This window comes from Hylobates moloch, unplaced genomic scaffold (genome assembly GCF_009828535.3).
Source record: "Hylobates moloch isolate HMO894 unplaced genomic scaffold, HMol_V3 SCAFFOLD_1, whole genome shotgun sequence".
NCBI lineage: Eukaryota > Metazoa > Chordata > Mammalia > Primates > Hylobatidae > Hylobates > Hylobates moloch.
In genome coordinates this window covers 185,926,980-185,949,261 of record NW_026652276.1, presented here as the reverse complement: position 1 = coordinate 185,949,261, position 22,282 = coordinate 185,926,980, and the positions used below count along the sequence as shown (strand labels likewise).

Sequence of the window (22,282 nt, the reverse complement as noted above, 5' to 3'; positions counted from 1 at the left end):
AGCTACCATTCTGTGAGAAGGGAGTGAAAAATGAATGGTCAGAAGATACTTGATTGTGTAGGAAACCAGGAGTTACAATATGAGAATATACATAGACTTGAAATTATGTATATCACCTTTTCAAAATTAGAAGTAAGTTAAGTGCGTTATACTTTCAGTTGTTTAAAAAATACTATTACTAGCCAGGCATGGTGGCATGTATTTCTTGGAGGCTGAGTTGAGAAGATTGCTTGAACCCAGGAGTTTGAGAATGCAGTGAGCCCTGTTCATGCTGCTCTACTGCACAGCAGCCTGGGTGACAGAGCTAGCCCACATCTCTTTTTAAAAAAAAAAAAATGCCCCTCTTGTGTAATTTGCCTTTTTATAGAGATAATATTTTTAGCTAGAGTGAGGGCTTCAGGGATTCTGTACTCCACTAGTAATTTTGTTGTTGTTAGCTTTGAAAGCCCTTGAGAAAAGGAGCTGCTATGCTTACGCTGTGATTACATTGGAAATAGTGCTCCTCTGTTTTTGCTCACATATATACACTTCGGCTAATTGAGAATTTGATTCTGAAACATATACTGGTGATACAGGTTTCTTTTTATGCATGAATTATTTTTAAATTTAGTGACTTAAATATTAGCAATAATGTACGTTTAAGTAGTATATAGATTTTAATTAAGACATCCCATGTTTACTGTGTACTAAGACCAGGAAGCAGTCCTCTAGTTATTAAAATTGGAGTGTATTTCTTACTAGTTGACAAAACATGGGTTTTGGAGTCACACCTAGTTTCCAGCCCTGAACCTAGTATTTCATAATCTGTGATACTTGGTGTTCTCTGTAGCAGTGTAAAAATAATACCATCTACTCTGTAGAGTGGTTTCAAGAATTATGATAGATCAGTCTTTCCTAAATACTTGTGTTATAAAATGTAACTAGGTCTCTGAAGAAATAATTCCATGAACACGTGTGTCAGGAATATGCAGCATTTTCTGTTCTCTTAAAGGTTCTCACTCTGTATTAAAACATTAGGCCTATGGTCAAGAAATCTGCTTTTCTTTGTTCAACACTGCATTTCTCAAACAGAACTTCTCCCTTCTTCCTTCCTAGTCCCCTGCTCCTCTGTTGAACACCTGCAGTATATTATAGTTTATTTTTGTTTCATGGAACATGGTTTTGAAAATAAAGTGCCTGGAACACTACTGTTTCATTTCTTGCTTTGAATGTTAATTTTAATGGTTTCAAAACTGTATTGTAGGCTGGGCGCGGTGGCTCATGCCTGTAATCTCAGCACTTTGGGAGGCCAAGGTGGGCGGATCACCTGAGATCAAGAGTTAGAGACCAGCCTGGCCAACATGGCAAAACCCTGTCTCTACTAAAAATGCAAAAATTAGCCAGGTGTGGTGGTGCAAGCCTGTAATCCCAGCTACATGGGAGGCTGAGGCAGGAGAATGGCTTGAACCCAGGAGGTGGAGGTTGCAGTGAGCCGAGATGGCCAATGCACTCTAGCCTGGGTAACAGAGCGAAACTCGGTCTCAAAAAAATATAAATAAATAAGTAAATAACTGTATTATAAACTCAGGGCTCATTTCTTTTAATTAATTTTAGTTTAATCTTCTAAGTAAGTAGTAAGCCATTTAATAATTTGCTACATTTTATTCCTAATTCACTATCATTTAGTTCATATATTTAGCCCAAAATGTTGTCATACACCTTGAGATTCAAATCCAGGAAAAGCAAGTGCAGAGGCAATAGAAGGGTAAGAATCTCAGGAACTCAGTATCTGGTCAGATTCCTGCTTCACTAATCCAACACAATTTAAATATTCATAAATATACTCTTGAAGTATTATTGAGAGCCCTCTGGGAATATATTGAAGGATCTGGTTAGATACTTCCTACAACTGCTTTAGAGCTCTTAAGACTAGGCACAGGCCATCCACATCTTTATTGAGTAATTTGTAAGAATTCTGCAGATTAAAAAAGAAATACCATCTTTACAATAAAAAAGCAAATGTTAAAAGAATGAAAAATCTGTTTCCAAAGTAAAAAAGTAGTAAAATATTGTTTTAGAAAAATTGAAGAAATTGAAAAAGCATAGATAAAAAGAATAAAATGTGGGTAAAGAGAGTAAGAGTAATTTTTTATACCCAGGAATATCCATTCCTAACATCTTATCCTCCATATTTCACAAAAAGTGTACCATATTATCCGTGCTAGTTTGTATCTGGCTTATTTTGCTTAAAAATGCAAAGTGAAGAACTTCTCGTGCCAGATATCAGTGAGGCACCCTACTTCCCCTCAAGAATCTACCTTAATAGGGTGCCCTCTATAACTGATTTCTTCCTCTCCTCTCCCCTCCCCTCCCCTCCCCCCTCCCTCCCCCCCCCCCTCCCCTCCTTCCTTCCCCCCTCCCCCCCTCCCCCCCTCCCTCCCTCCCTCCCTCCCTCCCTCCTTCTTCCCTCCCTCCCTTTCTTCCCTTTCTTTCCTTTTCTTTCTTTCTTGTTTTTCTTGTCTTTCTTGTTGGAGTCTCACTCTGTCACCCAGGCTGGAGTGCAGTGGCGCGATCTTGGATCACTGTAACCTCCGCTTCCTGGGTTCAAGCAATTCTTCTTCATCAGCCTCCCGAGTAGCTGGGATTACAGGAGTTCGCCAACACACCTGACTAATTTTTTGTATTTTTAGTAGAGATGGGCTTTCACCATGTTGGCCAGGCTGGTCTTGAACTCCAGACCTCAGGTGATCTGCCCGCCTTGGCCTCCCAAAGTGCTGGGATTACAGGTGTGAGCCACCGTGCCCAGCCTCATTTCTTCATTTGTAAGGAATGTTTCCAGGCAGGAGTTAGAAGTTGGCAGAAGGGTGATGAGAGGAACAAGCCCTGTTAGAGGGTAAATTAAGACATACATTGTACAGTTTCTAGTTAGTTATGAATAAACTATTAATGTATGCAGAATTATACAGAGTAAACATTGTTTATTTTGGTCAATTTTCTTGTACATATCCAACAAGATTTGAATTTAACTTGTTTAGGAGAAAAAAAGTCTTTAAATACCAAGAGCTGGTATGTGCATAATGTACACACCTAGATTGAAATACAGAACCTTGGCCAGGTGTGGTGGCTCATGCCTATAATCCCAGCACTTTGGGAGGGGAGATGTGCGGATTGTTTGAGCCTAGGAGTTCAAGACCAACCTGGGTAACGTGGTGAAACCCTGTCCCTACAAAAAATACAAAAATTAGCTGGGCATGGTGGTGTGTGCTTGTAGTTCCAGCCACCTGGGAGGCTGAGGTGGGAGGACCTCTTGAGCCTGGGAATCAGAGGTTGCATTGAGCTGAGATCATGCCATTGCACTCCAGGCTAGACAACAGAGTGAGACTCTGTCTTAAAAATAAGTAAAGTAAGTAAATAGAGAACCTCAAGTTATCATTATGGTGTGCTAGATGGTTCATTGCCTCTTTAAATTAAAACAAAAAGGCTAATAGGAATTCATAGAACACTTTTTGCTCAGGGTGGCTGGATTGCAGTCCCACACTTCACTCAGGCTCATTGCAGCCTCCACCTTCCAGGTTCAAGTGATTCTCTCCCCTCAGCCTCCTAAGTAGCTGGTATTACAGGTGCTCACCACCATGCCCTGCTGATTTTTGTATTTTTCATAGAGACTGGGTTTCACCATGTTGGCCAGACTGGTCTCGAACTCTTGACCTGAAGTGATCCACCTGCCTGGGTCTCCCAAAGTGCTGAGATAACAGGTGTGAGCCACCACGCCCAGCCAACAGTTTTTTTTTTGTTGAAAGATATTCCTGAAAAAAATGTTGTATTATTAAACATGTTTTAGTCTGCGTGTATTATGTAGAGCTTTCTTTAATGACGTCAAGAATTGACAAAAGAGATGAAATGTTATTACTGCTTTTCGAATATTTTGAATTTTTTTCTTTCTTTCTTGTTTTTTAAGGTGGCTATCATCCAGTGAAAATTGGAGACCTCTTCAATGGCCGGTATCATGTTATTAGAAAGCTTGGATGGGGGCACTTCTCTACTGTCTGGCTGTGCTGGGATATGCAGTAAGTGTTCTTTGTCATTTGTGCATTTGTTTCCTGGAGTAGTTCAACATCTGTGTTCTAAGAAGGTATGGCTGAGGGTCACCACTGCTTTGTTGAGGTATGTGAAGTGTATGAGGTATGTGAGGCACAGGCTGCCTCAGCTGGCTAGATTCCTTCCTGCCCCCCGCCTTAGTTTGAAGTTCATTTGAAATCTTATTTATTACTTGCTTCCAGCTTTATTTCAAAGTTAATTCACTGAAATTGTTTTACACTGGGATTGTATTATTTTTCTAGTAATTCATCCATATCAGACAAACATAATGTATAGTATAGGCTTTTCAATGTATAGGCTTTTCAGTCGTTTTTAACTTTTCGAAGCCATGACATAGTAAGAAACTTCATTGTTACTCCATATATGTGTGTGTGTGTGTGTGTGTATATCACACACACAAAATACATCTGTGTGTGTGTGTGTACTGAAACAAAAATATTAGAAGAGAATGGTTTTCACTATTATGTTGGTGTGTAATATTTGTGATAACTCTGATATTTTTCTAGTCTTATTTTAATTAGAGAAAAAACAAAGCATAAAAGAGATCGTCTTGACCCATACTACTATTTAATGTGGCCCCACCATTTGAAAAGCACTATTTTAAAGGAAAGCTTATGTTTCTGTTTATTGGATAGATCTCATTACAAGTTGAATATCCCTTATCTGAAATGCTTTGAGACCAGAAGTGTTTTGGATTTTGGAATATTTGTGTATATCCACAATGACCTATCTTGGAGATGTGACCCAGATCTAAACACAAAATTAATTATATTTCATATACACCGTATGCACTTACCCTGAAGGCAATTTTATACGCTATTTTAAATAATGTTGTGCAACATACGTGTCTTTTACTGAGTTTTGATTGCAGTCAGAGGTGGAATTTTACACTGTGGCATCGCGTCGACACACTCATAATGTTTTAGGTTTTGGCGCATTTTAGATTTTACATTTTCCAATTAGGGATGCTCAGCCTGGATACCAGTGATTCTTTCTACTGATAATATAGATAAATAGACTTTTTTTTTGTTTTTTTCTTTTAGGGGGAAAAGATTTGTTGCAATGAAAGTTGTAAAAAGTGCCCAGCATTACACGGAGACAGCCTTGGATGAAATAAAGTTGCTCAAATGTGTAAGTACTTTAAAAATGTGATTAGGAAAATTTAATGACTTAAAATTTTACAGAAAGGTTTTTCTGGGTAATACTAAATTAAAGTCAAGTTTGTCTGGGCACAGTAGCTCATGCCTGTAATCCCAGCACTTTGGGAGGCCAAAGCGAGCAGATCACTTGAGGTCCAGAGTTCGAGACCAGCCTGCCAAACATGGTGAAACCCCGTCTCTGCTAAAAATACAAAAAATAGCCAGGCATGGTGGTGGGCACCTGTAATCTCAGCTACTTGGGAGGCTGAGGCATGACCATCACTTGAACCTGGGAGGCAGAGGTTGCAGTGAGCCGAGATCATACCACTGTACTGCAGACTGGGTGACAGAGCAAGACTCTGTCTCAAAATTAATAAATAAATAAATAAATAAAGTTTATTTTTTATAACTTGTGATGAATTTTTTGTTTTAAAATACACTTTTATTTAAACAGTATTGGTGTAATAATGGGAAAACATGCTTTGTCTTAAACTCCTGTGTTCTTGCATTCATTTTTCTTGGCATAGGTTCGAGAAAGTGATCCCAGTGACCCAAACAAAGACATGGTGGTCCAGCTCATTGACGACTTCAAGATTTCAGGCATGAATGGGATACGTATCCTTTACTTCCTGATTTATTTATATTTTTACCTTTTAAAAAATGAAAATATTTCAAGCTCCTATAGTCTCTGTTTGCTGCTGTATCACGTTCAGCATAAACTCTCTAGGAACATTGTCAAGTATTATGAAGTGGTCCACCTAGAATGGTTTTCATGGCTTTTTGGGGTGTTTGGTATAGTAGCATCTTAGAAACTTATTTTTAACACAACAACTTGACTTAATTTTGGTGTGGAATTAATTATTGATCTTTTCCTGTTAATAGTGGTAAAGTTTTTTTTGTGGTGGTAGATAAAAGCATACATCAGCACCACTTCTTTGTGTTTTAAACTTTCTGAAACCAGTGCATAAGGACAATCTGTGTGTGCCCCAGTGGCTGCAAAGCACCATGTGAGAATGGAGCATTGGTTAAGATAAAAGGAAAAATGCTCTGTAAATGTCCACATCCCAAGGTGGCACTTGACTACTCTTAGTTCTGAATAGTACTAATAATTGCCAAATTCTGTTTCCAAATTGATACAGCTGAGCCTTTCAAATAATTGTCCTGCAGAGGTTCATCTTTCAGATGAATATGGAAACATTTTGGTTTTCTTGATTTTATTCCCAGTTACCTATATTGCAAAAGTTTAGGAAAAGTAAAATGATGCATTTTCTATACTCTGCATTTTCTATACTCCTTGATAAATCTGACATAAGCCAGTGCTTGATAGAAAATACCTTTATTGTTTTTCTTTGCAAACTTATTGGGAGAAATTTCAAACATATATGAAAGAGATAGTATAGTACAGTAAATTGTTGTAAATTCGTCACTCAAGTTTAATAATTGTCATGGTCTGGCCATAATTGATCCATCTGTCTTTTCTTGCTGAATTATTATAGAGCAAATCCTAGAAGTCATGTCCTTTTACTTCTGTGTCATTGTGAATCTTTGAAGAAAAATGAGCTTTTAAACATAACCTTAAAACTCACCAAAGACATTAACAATTTCTTGATATCTCATCAGATATCGTTGGTATTGGAGACTTCTTAATTCAGATTTCCTTGGTATTGCAAAAATGAATTTTTAAAGACATATTTGAATCATTTTTAACAATATTGTTTACTCCTAAGTCTGTATTCACTTACTTTAGTTGTTCAGTTTAAGATTAATTTGTTCAATTTACATTTTTCTGTTTCTTGTTACAATATGATACACAGAGTATTTAAATTATCCTGACAGAAGTTAGTGATTCTTAACAGAGGAAAGTGTTTCTTGGTCAGCTATAAGTTTAGGTGTTCCTCATGTTTTTTAAAAATGATGGCCTTAGTCCTAATGTGTCCATTTCCTTCTGGTGGGTTCTTGGTCTCACTGACTTCAAGAATGAAGCTGCGGACCGCGCAGTGAGTGTTACAGCTCTTAAAGGTGGCGCATCCAGAGTTGTTTGTTCCTCCCAGTGGGTTTGTGGTCTCGCTGACTTCAGGAATGAAGCCGCAGACCCTCATGGTGAGTGTTACAGCTCTTAAAGTTGGTGTGGACCCAGAGTGAGCAGCAACAAGATTTATTATGAAGAGCGAAAGAACAAAGCTTCTACAGCGTGGAAGGGGACCTGAGCAGGTTGCTACTCTGCTGGTTCGGGTGGCCAGCTTTTATTTCCTCATTTGTCCCCGCCCACATTGGACAAAGGGACCTGCTGATTGGTCCATTTTACAGAGTGCTGATTGGTGCATTAACAATCCTTTCGGTAGACACAGAGTGCTGATTGGTGTGTTTTGACAGATTACTGATTGGTGCATTTACAATCCTTTAGACTCAGAGCACTGGTCATTGCGTTGTAAGAGTGCTGATTGGTGCATTTACCATCCTTTAGATAGACACAGAGCACTGATTGGTGCGTTTTTACGGAGTGCTGATTGGTGCATTTACAATCTTTAGATAGACACAGAGCACTGATTGGTGCATTTACAGTCCTCTAGCTAGACAGAACTAAGTTCTCCAAGTCCCCATTCGACCCAGGAAGTCCAGCTGGCTTCACCTCTCACTAATACTAGTTATCTTTGGAAGTGTGTCCAGGAAGAAGACAAGCAAAGGTGTCTCTTGACTTTCCTTTCTTTTTTGAGAATATCAGTTTTGACCATGCTACTAAGTTATGTGGATGCTTGTTGGTTTTGATGGCGACTCAGGAGGAAGTGAATTAGGATTGTAGAAAGGGTTGGCATGTTATCCTCATCCTTCCTGTACCTGAGGAGTTGGCAAAGGGTAGCTCCAGGGTGAAGTGACAGAGAGCAAAGTATCCCAAAACCTGTAGCTCAGAGAAGAAAACAAAATGAAGAGAAGAGATGATGCCTTCAGTGTCATGAATACTTTTTCTGTATGTAGGTGTTGGATCCTCTGAGATAGCCCTTTGTGTGCCTGCAGGAGGCAGTACTTTCATTTTCCAAGGTTCAAGAAAATTGGACCACTTTACTCAGAGGCACATGACTGACGGGTGCTAGGCTGTGTCGGTAGCTGTGATCTTCTGGCTTCTCTCAGATTTTTTGCTCTTTATATCATGTTTGGAACAGATCCACCATTTTGATATTTTACTTTCACAAATGTCAGAGCCTAAGGATAAGGCTTTTTCCCAGATTTAAACTCCAAAATGACATCCAGTTTATGCATCTACTAAGTCATGATCAACTAGGGAAGCATTTCCTTCACTCTATATATTTGAGAAGGTTTTTATACAAGGGAATGTCACTATGTTCATAGAAAAACTAGATTAAAAGACAAAAATAAAGAATATAAACTTTATTTCTCAAATAAGTTTCATCAAGTTCAAGACACTTTTGTAAACAATCATACCAGCCATTTAGTTGCTCCACAAAGAACCAGGGGTCTTTAACCAGGGGAATTTAACCACGTCAGTGCAATCTTTTTTACATTATTAATTGAAGAAAAATGGGTGCCCTTTTTAAGATTAGGAAACAAAAATTAGAAGTAGCCAAATAAGGATTATAAGGTGGATGTCTAATGAGTTTCCACTGAAACTCTCACAAAATTGCCCTCGTTTGATGAGAGGAGTGAACAGGAACATTTACATGGTGGAGAAGGACTCCCTGGTGAAGTTTTCTCAGGTATTTTCCTGCTAAAGCATTCGCGGACTTTCTCAAAATTAACTCTCACAATAAGCAGGTGTTATCATTCTTTGGTTCTCCGTAAAGTCAACAAGCAAAATGCCTCAGCATCCCAAAAAACCGTTGCAATGACCTTTCCTCTTCACTAGTTCACTAGTGCTTTTACTGGACCACTGCCACCTCTTGGTAGTCATTGCTTTGATTGTGCTTTGTCTTCAGGATCATACTGTAGAACCATGTTTTATGTCCTGTTACAGTCCTTTGAAGAAATGCTTCAGGATCTTGATCCTACCTGTTTAAAATTTCCGTTGAAAGCTCTGCTCTTGTCTTGGTCTGGGAACAGTGGTTTTGGCACCCATTGAGTGGAAAGTTTGCTCAACTTCAGTTTTCAATCGGAATTGCATAAGTTGAACCAGTCGTGAAGTCTGTGGTGTTGGCTGTTGTTTGTGCTGTCATCTGTCCTCTTCAATTAGGGTGCAAACTTTTTTTTTCTTTGAGATGGAATTTTGCTCTTATTGCACAGGCTGGAGTGCAGTGGTGCAGTCTCGGCTCACCACAACCTCCGCCTCCTGGGTTCAAGAGATCCTCCTGCCTCAGCCTCCCGAGTAGCTGAGATTACAGGCGTGTGCCACCACGCCCGGCTAATTTTGTATTTATTTTTTATTTTTTTAGAGACGGGATTTCTCCATGTTGGTCAGGCTGGTCTCGAATTCCCAACCTCAGGTGATCTGCCTGCCTCAGCTTCCCAAAGTTCTGGGATTACAGGTGTGAGCCACCACGCCCGGCCGCAAACTTTTTTTCCACACAAATTGATGTGAATGGTCTGCCGCTGCAGGCTTCATCTTCAACATTATCTCATCCCTTCTTAAAACAGGTTATTCGGCAACAGAGCGAGACTCCGTCTCAAAAAAACAAAACAAAACAAAACAAAAAAAAAACAGGTTATTCATTTGTAAACTGCTGATTTCTTTGGGGTATTGTCCCCTTAAACTTACAATAAAGCATCAGTGATTTCACCATTTTTTCACCCAAGCTTCATCATAACTTTGATGTTTGTTACTGCTTCGATTTTAGAATTCATGTTGCTCTGATAGAGGCTTTTTTTCAAACTGATGTCTTATCTTGAGAGTGCCTCAAACTAGATCCTGTTCAGATACTTTAACAAACTGGTATGAGTTTATTTTGGTGCAAAAAATTTTTTTGAAATCTATGCATAGTGTTTTCAAAATACACATTTTCCATAAACTTTTTGAAAATCCCTCATATTTCTTTTAGAAATTCAACTTGAGTATACTAGGAAGTACCAGTGGCTGCTAATGTTACCTCTTCCTTTTTCTCCAGTTAATTTCTGCTAACTGCTGAGTATATTTTTCCCTTTAGATAGATAAATCGGTAAGTAGATAGCGGCAGAGCAGTCACTTCTTCTGTGTCCGACTTGCAAGGTCCTTCGTGGCACACCTAATAGAACATTTCTTTGGAGAAACTACTTAATCCGTGGGTAAATAGAGGTTTTTGAAATACACGTTCTAGTGGGTATTTTTACTGTTAAGCAAAATGCGAAGTAATCATCATAGTCCAGATGTGCCAGTGCTTTGAGAAGACTTAGGTTATGTTTTGGATATCCTGGGCCTGGCCCTATGCCTGCTGCTAAATTTAGTCCTTAAATAATCTGCCGTTTTTGTAGTGAGCCTGGGAAATAGTAAGAAACTTCTGGCTTTAGATTATCTGCGCATAAATCTGTAGTGCTTACATTCTTAAACAGTATAGAAAGAGTTTTCTCTTTTTCACTAAGAATATTTAAAATAATATTGTTTTAATGTAGCATATTCAGTTATTATAGTTGATTAAATCAACTACTTCTTTTGATTCTAAAGTCAACTGTAAGCCTCCAGGGATGAACAAAATGTTCTCAAAGGGTTTCAGAGCCATTTGTAATCTTCCTGTATGAATGACATGAATATATAATGAAATCAGAGGTATAGTTGTGAAGGCTGAAATACCTATTTTTTTTAAAAAATTAAGCTGGGGTCAGGTGTGGTGGCTCATGCCTGTAGTCCCAGCACTTTGGGAGGCCAAGGTGGGCGGATCACTTGAGGTCAGGAGTTTGAGACCAGCCTGGCCAACATGGTGAAACCCTGTCTCTACTAAAACTGGAAAAATCAACCGGGCATGGTGGCACATGCCTGTAAGCCCAGCTATTTGGGAGGCCGAGGTAGGAGAATCGCTTGAACGCAGGAGGTGGAGGTTGCAGTGAGCTGAGATCATGCCACTGCACTCCAGCCTGGGTGACAGAACAAGACTGTGTGTCAAAAAAAAAATTAAGCTGGGCATGGTGGTTTTCACCTGTAGTACTGACTACTTGGGAAGCTAAGGCAAGGGAATACCTAATTTAGCTGAGGAGTTCTAGTCCAGCTGGTGCAGTGTAGTGAGACCCTGTCTTTTCAAGAAAAGAAAATCCAGATTCCTGAGATGTTGTTCTTATAGATTAAGTCTTAATACCATGTCTTAAATGGTGATCATACATTCTTAACACCTGCCTATAGTATTAAAATTGATCTAGTTGTGTAATGTAAGATATTATTCAAGGAAAAGATTAAATAGGTCTTAACTGTGTTTACTAAATTTTTATTTTATAATGTGTTTTATGTAGCTTATCAAGTAGAAATTTAGGCAGGCAGTTAGGACACTTAAGATACTGGAGCTCTGTATTTGTTTCATGTCAGTTCCTAGGAGGTTTCAGTCTTGCCTGTTTCATCAGGCCGATTTCTAGGGAGTGTGCTGAGATGGGTGAGAGTGCAGCTCAGTGTAGGCTTGAGTAGTGGCTCAGCCACCTGGCACTTTCTAAGTGCACTCTACGCCTAGAAAGTGCAATGTCCTCATACCTACAGTGGGGTTAATTACATTATTGCCTAAGGTTGTTTGGAGTACACGTGAAATAATATATGGCACAGAGTAAGTACACTTAGCCCTTTGTATCTGCGGGTTCCCCATTCATAGATTTAATAAACTTTGGATGAAAAATATTTGGGAAACACCAGTAAAAAGTAATAGAAATTAAGAAATAGAGTATAACAACTATTTACAGAGTATATACATTGTATTAGCTATTATAAGTAATCTAGACATGATTTAAAGTGTATGGGCTGGGCGCGGTGGCTCATGCCTGTAATCCCAGCACTTTGGGAGCCCGAGGCAGGTGGATCATGGGGTCAGGAGATCGAGACCATCCTGGCTAACATGATGAAACCCTGTCTCTACTAAAATTACAAAAAATTAGCCAAGCGTGGTGGCGGGCACCTGTAGTTTCAGCTACTCGGGAGGCTGAGGCAGGAGAATGGCATGAACCCAGGAGGCAGAGTTTGCAGTGAGCTGAGATCACGCCACTGCACTCCTGGGTGACAGAGCAAGACTCCATCTCAAAAAAAATTAAAGTATGTGGAAGGATGTGAATAGGTTATATATATACTACACCAGTTTATTGAAGAGGCGAGCATATGTACATTTTGGCATCTGAGAGTGGTCCTGGAACCAATCCCCTGAGATACTGGGAAACAACTGTATTTAGTAACGTCAGTTCTTGTTATTTAAGTGAGATACAACATTTGCTCACTTTTGGTATTACTGATAGTGTTGATGTTGTATTTTATAAAGTAATAAGTGCTTTGCAAGTGACACAATGATGCTGCTTTCAATAACTGCCTCATTCCAGGCAGTCCATCCACAAATGATCCTTAACTGTGTCCCAGATGTCTGCATGGTCTTCGAAGTGCTTGGCCACCATCTCCTCAAGTGGATCATCAAATCCAACTATCAAGGCCTCCCAGTACGTTGTGTGAAGAGTATCATTCGACAGGTGAGACTTTTGACAGCAGCCCCTAGGCCCTAGTACCTAATTGGCTAGGCTTTCAACATGAATGCTGTTTACAAATATGTATATATATTACATATGTATCAGTGCATAATATATATGTAATATATATAACATATGTATCAGTGCATAACATTTTGAACTCTTATTAAGTCAATATTTAATGGTATTTTGTGTTGTGAAGGGAACAATATGTAATTGTCAGGCATACTTTTTAAAAAAATTATTATTATACTTTAAGTTTTAGGGTACATGTGCACAATGTGCAGGTTTGTTACATATGTATCCATGTGCCATGTTGCTGTGCTGCACCCATTAACTCGTCATTTAGCATTAGGTAAATCTCCTAATGCTGTCCCTCCCCCCACCCCACAACAGTCCCCGGAGTGTGATGTTCCCCTTCCTGTGTCCGTGTGTTCTCATTGTTCAATTCCCACCTATGAGTGAGAACGTGCGGTGTTTGATTTTTTGTCCTTGCGATAGTTTACTGAGAATGATGGTTTCCAGTTTCATTCATGTCCCTACAGAGGACATGAATTCATCATTTTTTATGGCTGCATAGTATTCCATGGTGTATATGTGCCACATATTCTTAATCCAGTCTGTTGTTGGAGATTTGGGTTGGTTCCAAGTCTTTGCTATTGTGAATAGTGCCGCAATAAACATACGTGTGCATGTGTCTTTATAGCAGCATGATTTATAGTCCTTTGGGTGTATGCCCAGTAATGGGATGGCTGGGTCAAATGGTATTTCTAGTTCTAGATCCCTGAGGAATCGCCACACTGACTTCCACAGTGGTTGAACTAGTTTACAGTCCCACCAACAGTGTAAAAGTGTTCCTATTTCTCCACATCCTCTCCAGCACCTGTTGTTTCTTGACTTTTTAATGATGGCCATTCTAACTGGTGTGAGATGGTATCTCACTGTGGTTTTGATTTGCATTTCTCTGATGGCCAGTGATGATGAGCATTTTTTCATGTGTTTTTTGGCTGCATAAATGTCTTCTTTTGAGAAGTGTCTGTTCATATCCTTCGCCCACTTTTTGATGGGGTTGTTTGTTTTTTTCCTGTAAATTTGTTTGAGTTCATTGTAGATTCTGGATGTTAGCCCTTTGTCAGATGAGTAGGTTGCGAAAATTTTCTCCCATTTTGTAGGTTTCTCCCATTTTGTAGGTTGCCTGTTCACTCTGATGATAGTTTCTTTTGCTATGCAGAAGCTCTTTAGTTTAATTAGATCCCACTTGTCAATTTTGGCTTTTGTTGCCATTGCTTTTGGTGTTTTAGACATGAAGTCCTTGCCCAAGACATACGTTTTTTGCCTGTCATTTTTTTTTTAAGGTATGTGACATGGTGCAATTACATTGTTTTCGTTCAATGTGTCTACTATAAAACATCTCACTTAGTTCATTAGGAAGTAATTTAGAAGAAATGACTTACTGGGTTTATTTACTAAGTATCCTTGGATGGAGATTAAATAATAGATAATTGAAGAGTTGTGTACAAAGTTTCAGTTATAATGTGGTTAAATTCTGCAGATCTAATAGACAGCATGATGACTATAGTTAACGTTACTGTATTGTATACTTGGAATTTGTTAACAGAGTAGACTTGAATGTTCTCGTCGTGTACATACACACAGTCTATATGTCATACTGGGTTAGGTTAATTAGCTGTTTTATGCTAATCATTTCACAGTCTACACATATTTCAAGACATTTACACTACTAACATATTGAGTTTTTATTGTCAGTTGTACCTCAGTAAAGCTGGGGAAAAAAATGGAAATGTTTAACTCATATAGAAATTACTGTATTAGATGTGTGTTTTGTTCAGTTGCCCTGCCAGAGGAAAACCCTCAGCTAGGGTCAGGCTTAGAGATGATGCTCTAGTAAACATCTGTAGAATGAAAGTATGCATAAATGAAAGAACTCCTCCTAATTAGCAGTGTTTGCCCATTCCAGTTTTCTGCATGGAATCCGTATGTATTCTACTCATTGCCCATAAAAAGTTTGAAGTTTAAATTTGTGTAGTAAAAGCATCTTTGATATTTCTGTTTAATTTGTGTGCAGATAACTTTGTTTAGCCTACCTGTGTGTTCATCTCTTCACTTTTTCCTTTTGTACGGATTGTTTGTTTGTTTGTTTGTTTGTTTTTGGCAGACGGAGTCTTGCTCTGTCACCCAGGCTGGAGTGCAGTGGTGCAATCTCAGCTCATTGCAGCCTCCTGAGTAGCTGGGACTATAGGTGCTTGCTACCACACCCAGCTAATTTTTGTATTTTTAGTAGAGACAGGGTTTCACCATGTTGCCCAGGGTGGTCTCAAACTCCTAAGCTCAGGCAGTTTGCCTGCCTCTGCCTTCTAAAGTGCTGGGATTACAGGTGTGAACCACCATGCCCAGCTTTGTACGGAAAATTGGCAGCTTATTCTCTAACATTACAGATGTTACTTGAGAAGAGGGGCTGGAGAGGGAAAAGTTCACTACATTGTCTTCTATATCAGTTGAATTGAGGTGTTTCTATGTAGTATTATGCTAGGTATACATGTGGGCCTAGATTTATGGCTAGGTACAGTACTGTATCTGTTTGCCCTTAGCTTTCAAATAGTAGCATTTTTATTCATTATTTCGACAGGCTAATATCTCAAATGAACAACTTTAATGTAGAAGAGGTTATGTGGTGAGGGCAGAAATTAGTATGTTAACTGGAATTATTTGATCCCCAAATAAGACTAGTGTATTATTTGTAACATTTAGCAGCAACTCTAAAGTCTTTAAAAAAAAAGCACCAAAAAACAAAACTGTATTGTTAAAACTTTGTAAGAATCTCCTAATTATTTTTGATAAATCTTGAAAATATTGAAGGAATTACATATTCTAACAAATACTGAATAATTTCAGAAATAGCTGCCTGCATGTGTTTCCCGCAGGCTCCATCATTTCCCAAAACCTCATGCTTTCAGAGGGGCCTGCTGTTGCCTTAAGTGACTGACCACACTACCACCCTTTAGGCTTAGTGTATAAGAAGGTGAATTTGGCCAGGCGCAGTGGCTCACGCTTGTAATCCCAGCACTTTGGGTGGCCAAGGCAGGTGGATCACAAGGTCAAGAGATCAAGACCAGCCTGGCCAGCATGGTGAAATCCCATGTCTACTAAAAACACAAAAATTAGCCAGGCGTGGTGGCACACGCCTGTAATCCCAGCTACTTGGCAGGCTGAGGCAGGAGAATTACTTGAACCCGGGAGGCGGAGGTTGCAGGGAGCCGAGATCATGCCACTGCACTCCAGCCTGGGCAACAGAACAAGACTCCATCTCGGCGGGGGGGGAAAAAAAGGTGAATTCACAGATGAGCCATTGATGTTTATTTTATCTTCTAGAGAAGAAAATATAGCCTTAGCAAGTTGAAGGAGTCTGTAAGTTGAAAGACGAAAATCTGAGGTTCAGTGGAACCTCAGTGCATCCTTGTTGAATGAACCAAAGATTAATTAAGTTAACGTGTGTTCTTCATTTTGTTTTTGTTTTTTGAGACAGGGTTTTGCTCTGTTAGCCAGGCTGGAGTAACACTGGGTCAATCACAGCTCACTGCAGCCTTGGGCTCCTGGGCTCAAGTGATCCTCCCACCTCAGCCTCCCTAGTAGCTGGGACTGCAGGCATGCACCACCATGCCAGCTAATTTTTATTTTTTTGGAGAGATGGGGTCTCACTGTGTTGCTAAGCCTGGTCACTTGAGTCCACTCCTGGACTCAAGCAGTCTTCCCACCTCAGCCTCCCAAAGTTGCTAGGATTATACCACACCTGGCCAATGCATGTGTTATCCTCACTGTAATTCATGTACCCTGTTTTTGGTGGAAACTTAGAAAGAGCTCTTGTATTATTTCTTTAGTTTAGAGAAATTCATGCTGAAAATTTGCTTGTGTCGTGTGGTGTGCACTTTGTTCTCATATGCACTGTTAATGGAATTTTGGTTTGGTTTTGGTTTTGTGTGTGTGAACCCATCTTTATTTAAGAAAAATATTATCATGGAATCTGGATTTTTTTCCCCCTAAGCTTACGCAGAACTTTTAGTGTAGTAAGTTGTTCAAGAAATTACATATCCCAGTTAATAATCTACTTACCTGAGGTTTCCCTTCAACCCCTTTGATTCAGCCTGTGTTTTCAGTATTTCTTTCTCCTGGCTATTGCTAGGAAGATTTTTTAGTGCAGACTGACAGAGTTATATCATTTCCCAGAACAAGCCAGAGCAGACCAATTTTCTTAGTATTTTCTTAGTATCCTTTCACTGTAGACCTTCTTCTTAAGAGTCATGAATAGCCGACCATGTTCCAGTCATTCTGCTTACTCTATCACTTGCTGTGCTTCCCCAGGAACCCGCCTGTTGAACTCTCCTTTGCCATGTCTTTTACTCTTGATGTTCTTTGTATTTCTCTTGCTGTCCTCTTTAGTTCAGGCCCTTATCACCTCCAGCCAGTACCTTTTCACAGGCTTCTCTTGGCTCTGTGTGCATACAGCCCATCCAATTCCCGGTCCCTGTTCCAGTCTATTCTCCTTTCTATTGCAAGTAAAACCTTGCTTTAATGACTCATATTCCCATTTAGAATCCTTTAGTGGCTTCCCATTGCCTGCTTGCTAAAGCTTTATGTTCTTGGCCTTCATGAAGCAATATGTGGAGTTATTAAGAGCTTGGGTTTGGCATCAAATATACCCTACTTTCACCAAAGAGCTTTGGCCAAGTTACCTAACTTCTGCAAACCACAATTTCATCATCAATAAAAGTGGGGAAAATAATGATACCAGCCAGGTATGGTGGCTCATGCCTGTAATCCCAGCACTTCGGAAGGTTGAGGTGTGAGGATTTCTTGAGACCAGGAGTTCAAGACCAACCTGGGCAACATCGCAAGACCCTGTCTCTACAAAACTTTAAAAATTAGCCAGGTATGATGGCATGCACCTGTGGTCCCAGCTACCTGGGAGGCTGAGGTCAGAGGATCACTTGAGCCCAAGGGGTCAAGGCTGCAGTGAGCCATGATGGTGCCACTGCACTCTAGCCTGTGTGACAAAACAAGACTGTCTCTTTAAAAACAACAACAACAAAAAGATACCTTCCTCGTTAGTTTATTGTAAAGATGTAATGAGAGATAGTAATGCTAATAGTAGCAAATAGTTAATTCAGTGCTTACTATGTGCCAGGTATAATTTGAGTACTTTGCATAGTTGAGTTCTTCACAATAACCCTGTGAAATGAGTATTATTACTTTCCTGATTTCATCAAGTGGCAACAGAAGTCCAGAGAGGTTAAGTAACTTGCCCCTAGTTGGGAAGTAGCTTAAAAAGTGCTAAGTGGTGGTGGAGCAGGAATTCAAACCCAGATAGTCTGGCTTCAGAGCTCATGGGTTTACCATTTTGGCCGTTATATAATGGGTTTTATATAATAAACTTATTATGAGCCTGTAATAAGTTTGGAATTGTACTGGGCCTATGTCCAGTAGAAGTTAAGTCACTTTTCTTTCTGGGAACCTGTTTAAGATTTTCTGTCATCTGGTGTCAGCCTGTATTTCCCCTTGCAGACAAAAAGTGATGTCCCTCAGGTACCCTATTTCCCCCTGGAATCTACCAGCTTACGTTTTTTATGAATATTCAAAGATGTCCCAAACATTTATAATGTGCAGATTTACCAGAATTTTTATCTATAAATGTTTACTGGTTTTATTTTGTAGGTAGTTTAGAGAAAGTACTTAATGGTAATCATCTTGACCCCTAAGGGCACCTTTCCATTTTTTATCTCATCTTTGATCGTCTCTTTTGTCCTAGGCTGCCAGAAATGCCATCCTTGTCTACCCACATTTTTAAGACTCAACCAAAATCCCACCATTGTGACAAAGGCTTCTCACAGTACCCAGTTAAGAGGGGGATACGCCTTCCCTTCTTGAAATGCCTTCGGCTCACATTTGGTCCCATAACTACGTGTAGGCCCCATCTCAACCCTAGCGCTGCTGACACTTCAGACCAGATAATATTGATTGTGGGAGACTTTCCTGTACATTGTAGGATGTTTAGCAGCGTCCCTGGCATCTACCCTTCAGATGTCAGTATCAGCTATCACCATCCCTGCTTGTGGCAATTAAAAATATCTCTGAACTTTGCCAGTTTTCCTCTCATTGAGAACCACTGAGATAAGAGAAAGTGTAAGGTGTATTGTGCTTTGGTGACAGACTTGATTTAACATGATAGCTTTGGCATTTCTATCTTGTACTCCTGATCAAGTTACTTAGCCTCTGTGAGCCTGTTTCCTCATTTGTAAACTCGAAATAGTAATGCATAATTTGTAATTTGATTGTGGAGATTAAGAATAAGGGGGCTGGGTGCGGTGGCTCATGCTTGTAATCCCTGCACTTTGGGAGGTTGAGGTGGGTGGATCACCTGAAGTCAGGAGTTCAAGACCAGCCTGGCCAACATAGTGAAACCTTGTCTCTACTAAAAATATAAAAAATTGGCTGGGAGTGGTGGCGCGTACCTATAGTTCCAGCTACTTGGGAGGCTGCAGCAAGAGAATCACTTGAACCTGGGAGGCGGAGGCTGCAGTGAGCCGAGATCGTGCCGTTGCACTCCAGCCTGGGTGACAATAGTGAAATTCTGACTCAAACAGACAAACAAGAATAAGGGTGGGCCGGGTGCGGTGGCTCACACCTGTAACCCCAGCACTTTGGGAGGCCAAGGCGGGCAGATCATGAGGTCAGGAGTTCTAGACCAGCCTGACCAATATGGTGAAACCCCATCTCTACTAAAAATACAAAAATTAGCTGGGTGTGGTGGCAAATGCTTGTAGTCCCAGCTACTCGGGAGGCTGAGGCGGAGAATCACTTGAACCCAGGAGGCGGAGGTTTCAGTGAGCTAAGATCACAATCACACCACTGCACTCCAGCCTAGGTGACACAGTGTGACTCTGTCTCCAAAAAAAAAAAAAAAAAAAAAAAGTGTGGACTTCTAAAGCATCCATCATAGTAACACAAAGTAGCCATCATGTCTCCTAAACTCCAGGATCATGTATCATGAGTTTCACATCTCTTTGTATCTTCCTTCATATATTAGGTGGCCAAGAAGTATCTTGGTTAATTGTCTTTCCTTAAATGAAGGAAAAAGCATGTTTCCCTTATTCTTTAGAAAATGGCTGATCTTTCTGTGATTTAAAGGGCTGACATAAACACTACCACTTGTTTATTTCTCGAAAGTAATGATGGAATTGGATCAATTGCTTTTTCTGGGTTTTCTATACGTTATTGTCAATCCTCTGATCAGTTCTTAGCTGTCCCCATGTAGCCGTGGTGACTGTGCTGTGGCAGAAGGAGGCCATCCTGGCAGCTTCTGGTGATGGCCCTAGAGTGCCGTGTGCAGCCCACTCCCAGGCCTGCCTGGTGGCTGCTTCTCTGGCCTTACCCATGGAGTCTTGTGACTGTTTGTGCACCTTAGTATTTTTTAAGTCACTTTATTGAGGTCTATTTTGTGCCTTCCTCATTTTTTTCTAACACTGAAAAAAGAAATGTTTGTGTTGTCATTATTTGTAGTACATTAAAAGATGGACCTCAGGTGAGGCTTTCTTTAAAATTATTTGGCACTCTTTAAAAGTGGCTTTGACTTTCTTGTGTAATTGAAAAGGTAGCTGGCGTTTTACTTAAAGAGTTTATGGTTTAGTTCATTGCTCTTCACAGAAACCTTGTAAGAACATGGCTGCTTACCATTAGTTAAATGGAGCTTGCCAAGGGCAAGGCTCACATTTTGGTGATTTTGCTACATTGGTGAAAAAACTAGCAATTATAGCTGTAGCCTTGGATTTTAAAATTATATTGTTACTCTTTCTGTTATCATGATTGTAACTAGCACTTACTGTGTTCTTTCAGGCACTGATTGTTTTAAGTTCTTTATTTGTATCATGCTATTTAGTCCTCACCACAACCTTGTGAGGCCAGTGGTGTTACTATCTTCATTCTACCTAAGGCGTTGCACAGTGGGGATACGAATCTTCCTCATAGTCCCACAGTTATTGTGGTGGATCCAGGATTTGAATACAGGTGGTGTAGTTCCAGAATCCATGCTCTTAACTGCAGGGTAGTGTAAAATGTCCTACATAGAAAGATTGAGATGATTTTAAATTGTAATATGTCGGTGAAAAGTGTGCATTTTTGTCTCTGTGGTAAATGGTTTCCTTGTGCCTTAATAGTAGAGCTAGTAATCAGATTGTTTAAAAGTATAGCTATTAGGCCAGGCGTGGTGGCTCGTGCCTGTAATCCCAGCACTTTGGGAGGCCAAGGCAGGCGGATTGCCTGAGCTCTGGAGTTTGAGACCAGCCGGGGCAACACAGTGAAACCCCGTCTCTACTAAAATACAAAAACATAGCTGGGCATGGTGGCATGTGCCCATGTGCAGTGAGCCGAGATTGTGTCACTGCTGCTTTTCAGCCTGGGTGACAGACTCTGTCTCCAAACAAACAAAAAAAAGTACAGCCATTAGATTTTATGAAGTAGATATTATAATATGTAACCAGATGAGACCTTTAAAACCCAACATTTTTCCAGACTTCTCCCTTTGGGGTGCAACTCTCGAGTATGCCGAGAGCCACGGTGGTGCCCCGCAGGTCCTCTCACCTGTATCATGTATCATTGGCTGATTTTGTTTATCTACACTTAGTATTTATTTACCATTGTAATTCTTTCAATGGCCCTGTTTATCAATAAATTTTGTTATGATTGAACCAGTATTGTTCAAGTTCAGACCAGAAGCTTTCATGTCAATTTGGTAAACATTTTGATATTACTGGGTTTGTTCAGCATGGTAGTGCACACGATGCTGTATTGACTTGGAATTCTCCTCAGGATGTTGAGCCCTCGACTCAGGAAATGTGGTGAGGTGGCTCCGTTTCAAGGGACTAAGCTGCTTTCCTGACCCATTGCTTTGTGCAGTCCCAGTGCTGGGCACAGCAGCTTTAACTTTCTTCCTGATGACATTCAGAAGTACAGCTGCTGGCTTTTCTCATTAATTCTCACCAGTTAGAGATGAAAGAAAAAGGAGCAGAGGCTATTTCAGGACAATGTGGGTAAGGATGCCATCCCCTGGATTTTTGGTTTGAGCATGTCTCTGGCTCTTGCCCTCTTTTATTGTTAACAGGTATTTCCAAGCTCCTCCGTTGAGTTTAACATCTTGGTTTTCACAGGCAGTTGGTGGGACCTGCCTTGTCTGTTTTACTGTGGAAGGGAAATCTAGTGGAAGCCTCAGCGTTTCCAACAGGAAACTTCCAGGCTTGCGGAGAACCCCTCTGGTGTCCCGCACGCCCACAAGTAATTAATGTCCTCAATGAAGAACTCCTCCTTGGGGTCGCCTCCTTCCTCTGCCAGCCCATCTGGCTGCCCACGTGGGTTTCTCTGGGTGCTTCATTAGGTTCTGTTACCCACAGAGTAGGAGGAGACAGAGTCTCCCTGTCCTGTGTCCTTTGTTCAGGTGTGGG

The 22,282-nt window shown here is 40.3% G+C and overlaps 1 protein-coding gene across 20 annotated transcripts in view; it reads left to right on the top strand.

Annotated features, from left to right (window-relative positions):
* SRPK2 (SRSF protein kinase 2) overlaps positions 1–22,282 on the top strand; it is a 297,326-nt gene that overhangs the window by 235,217 nt on the left and 39,827 nt on the right. For all 20 annotated transcript variants that reach the window (XR_009209073.1, XR_009209080.1, XM_058425650.1 and 17 more), the window contains 4 exons: positions 3,938–4,046; positions 5,121–5,208; positions 5,744–5,831; positions 12,673–12,779. Coding sequence is in view for 18 of the 20 variants with exons in the window: in XM_058425650.1 (XP_058281633.1) it covers positions 3,938–4,046; positions 5,121–5,208; positions 5,744–5,831; positions 12,673–12,779 (392 nt within the window). In the remaining 2 variants the exon portion in view is untranslated. The remainder of the gene's footprint in view (positions 1–3,937; positions 4,047–5,120; positions 5,209–5,743; positions 5,832–12,672; positions 12,780–22,282) is intronic.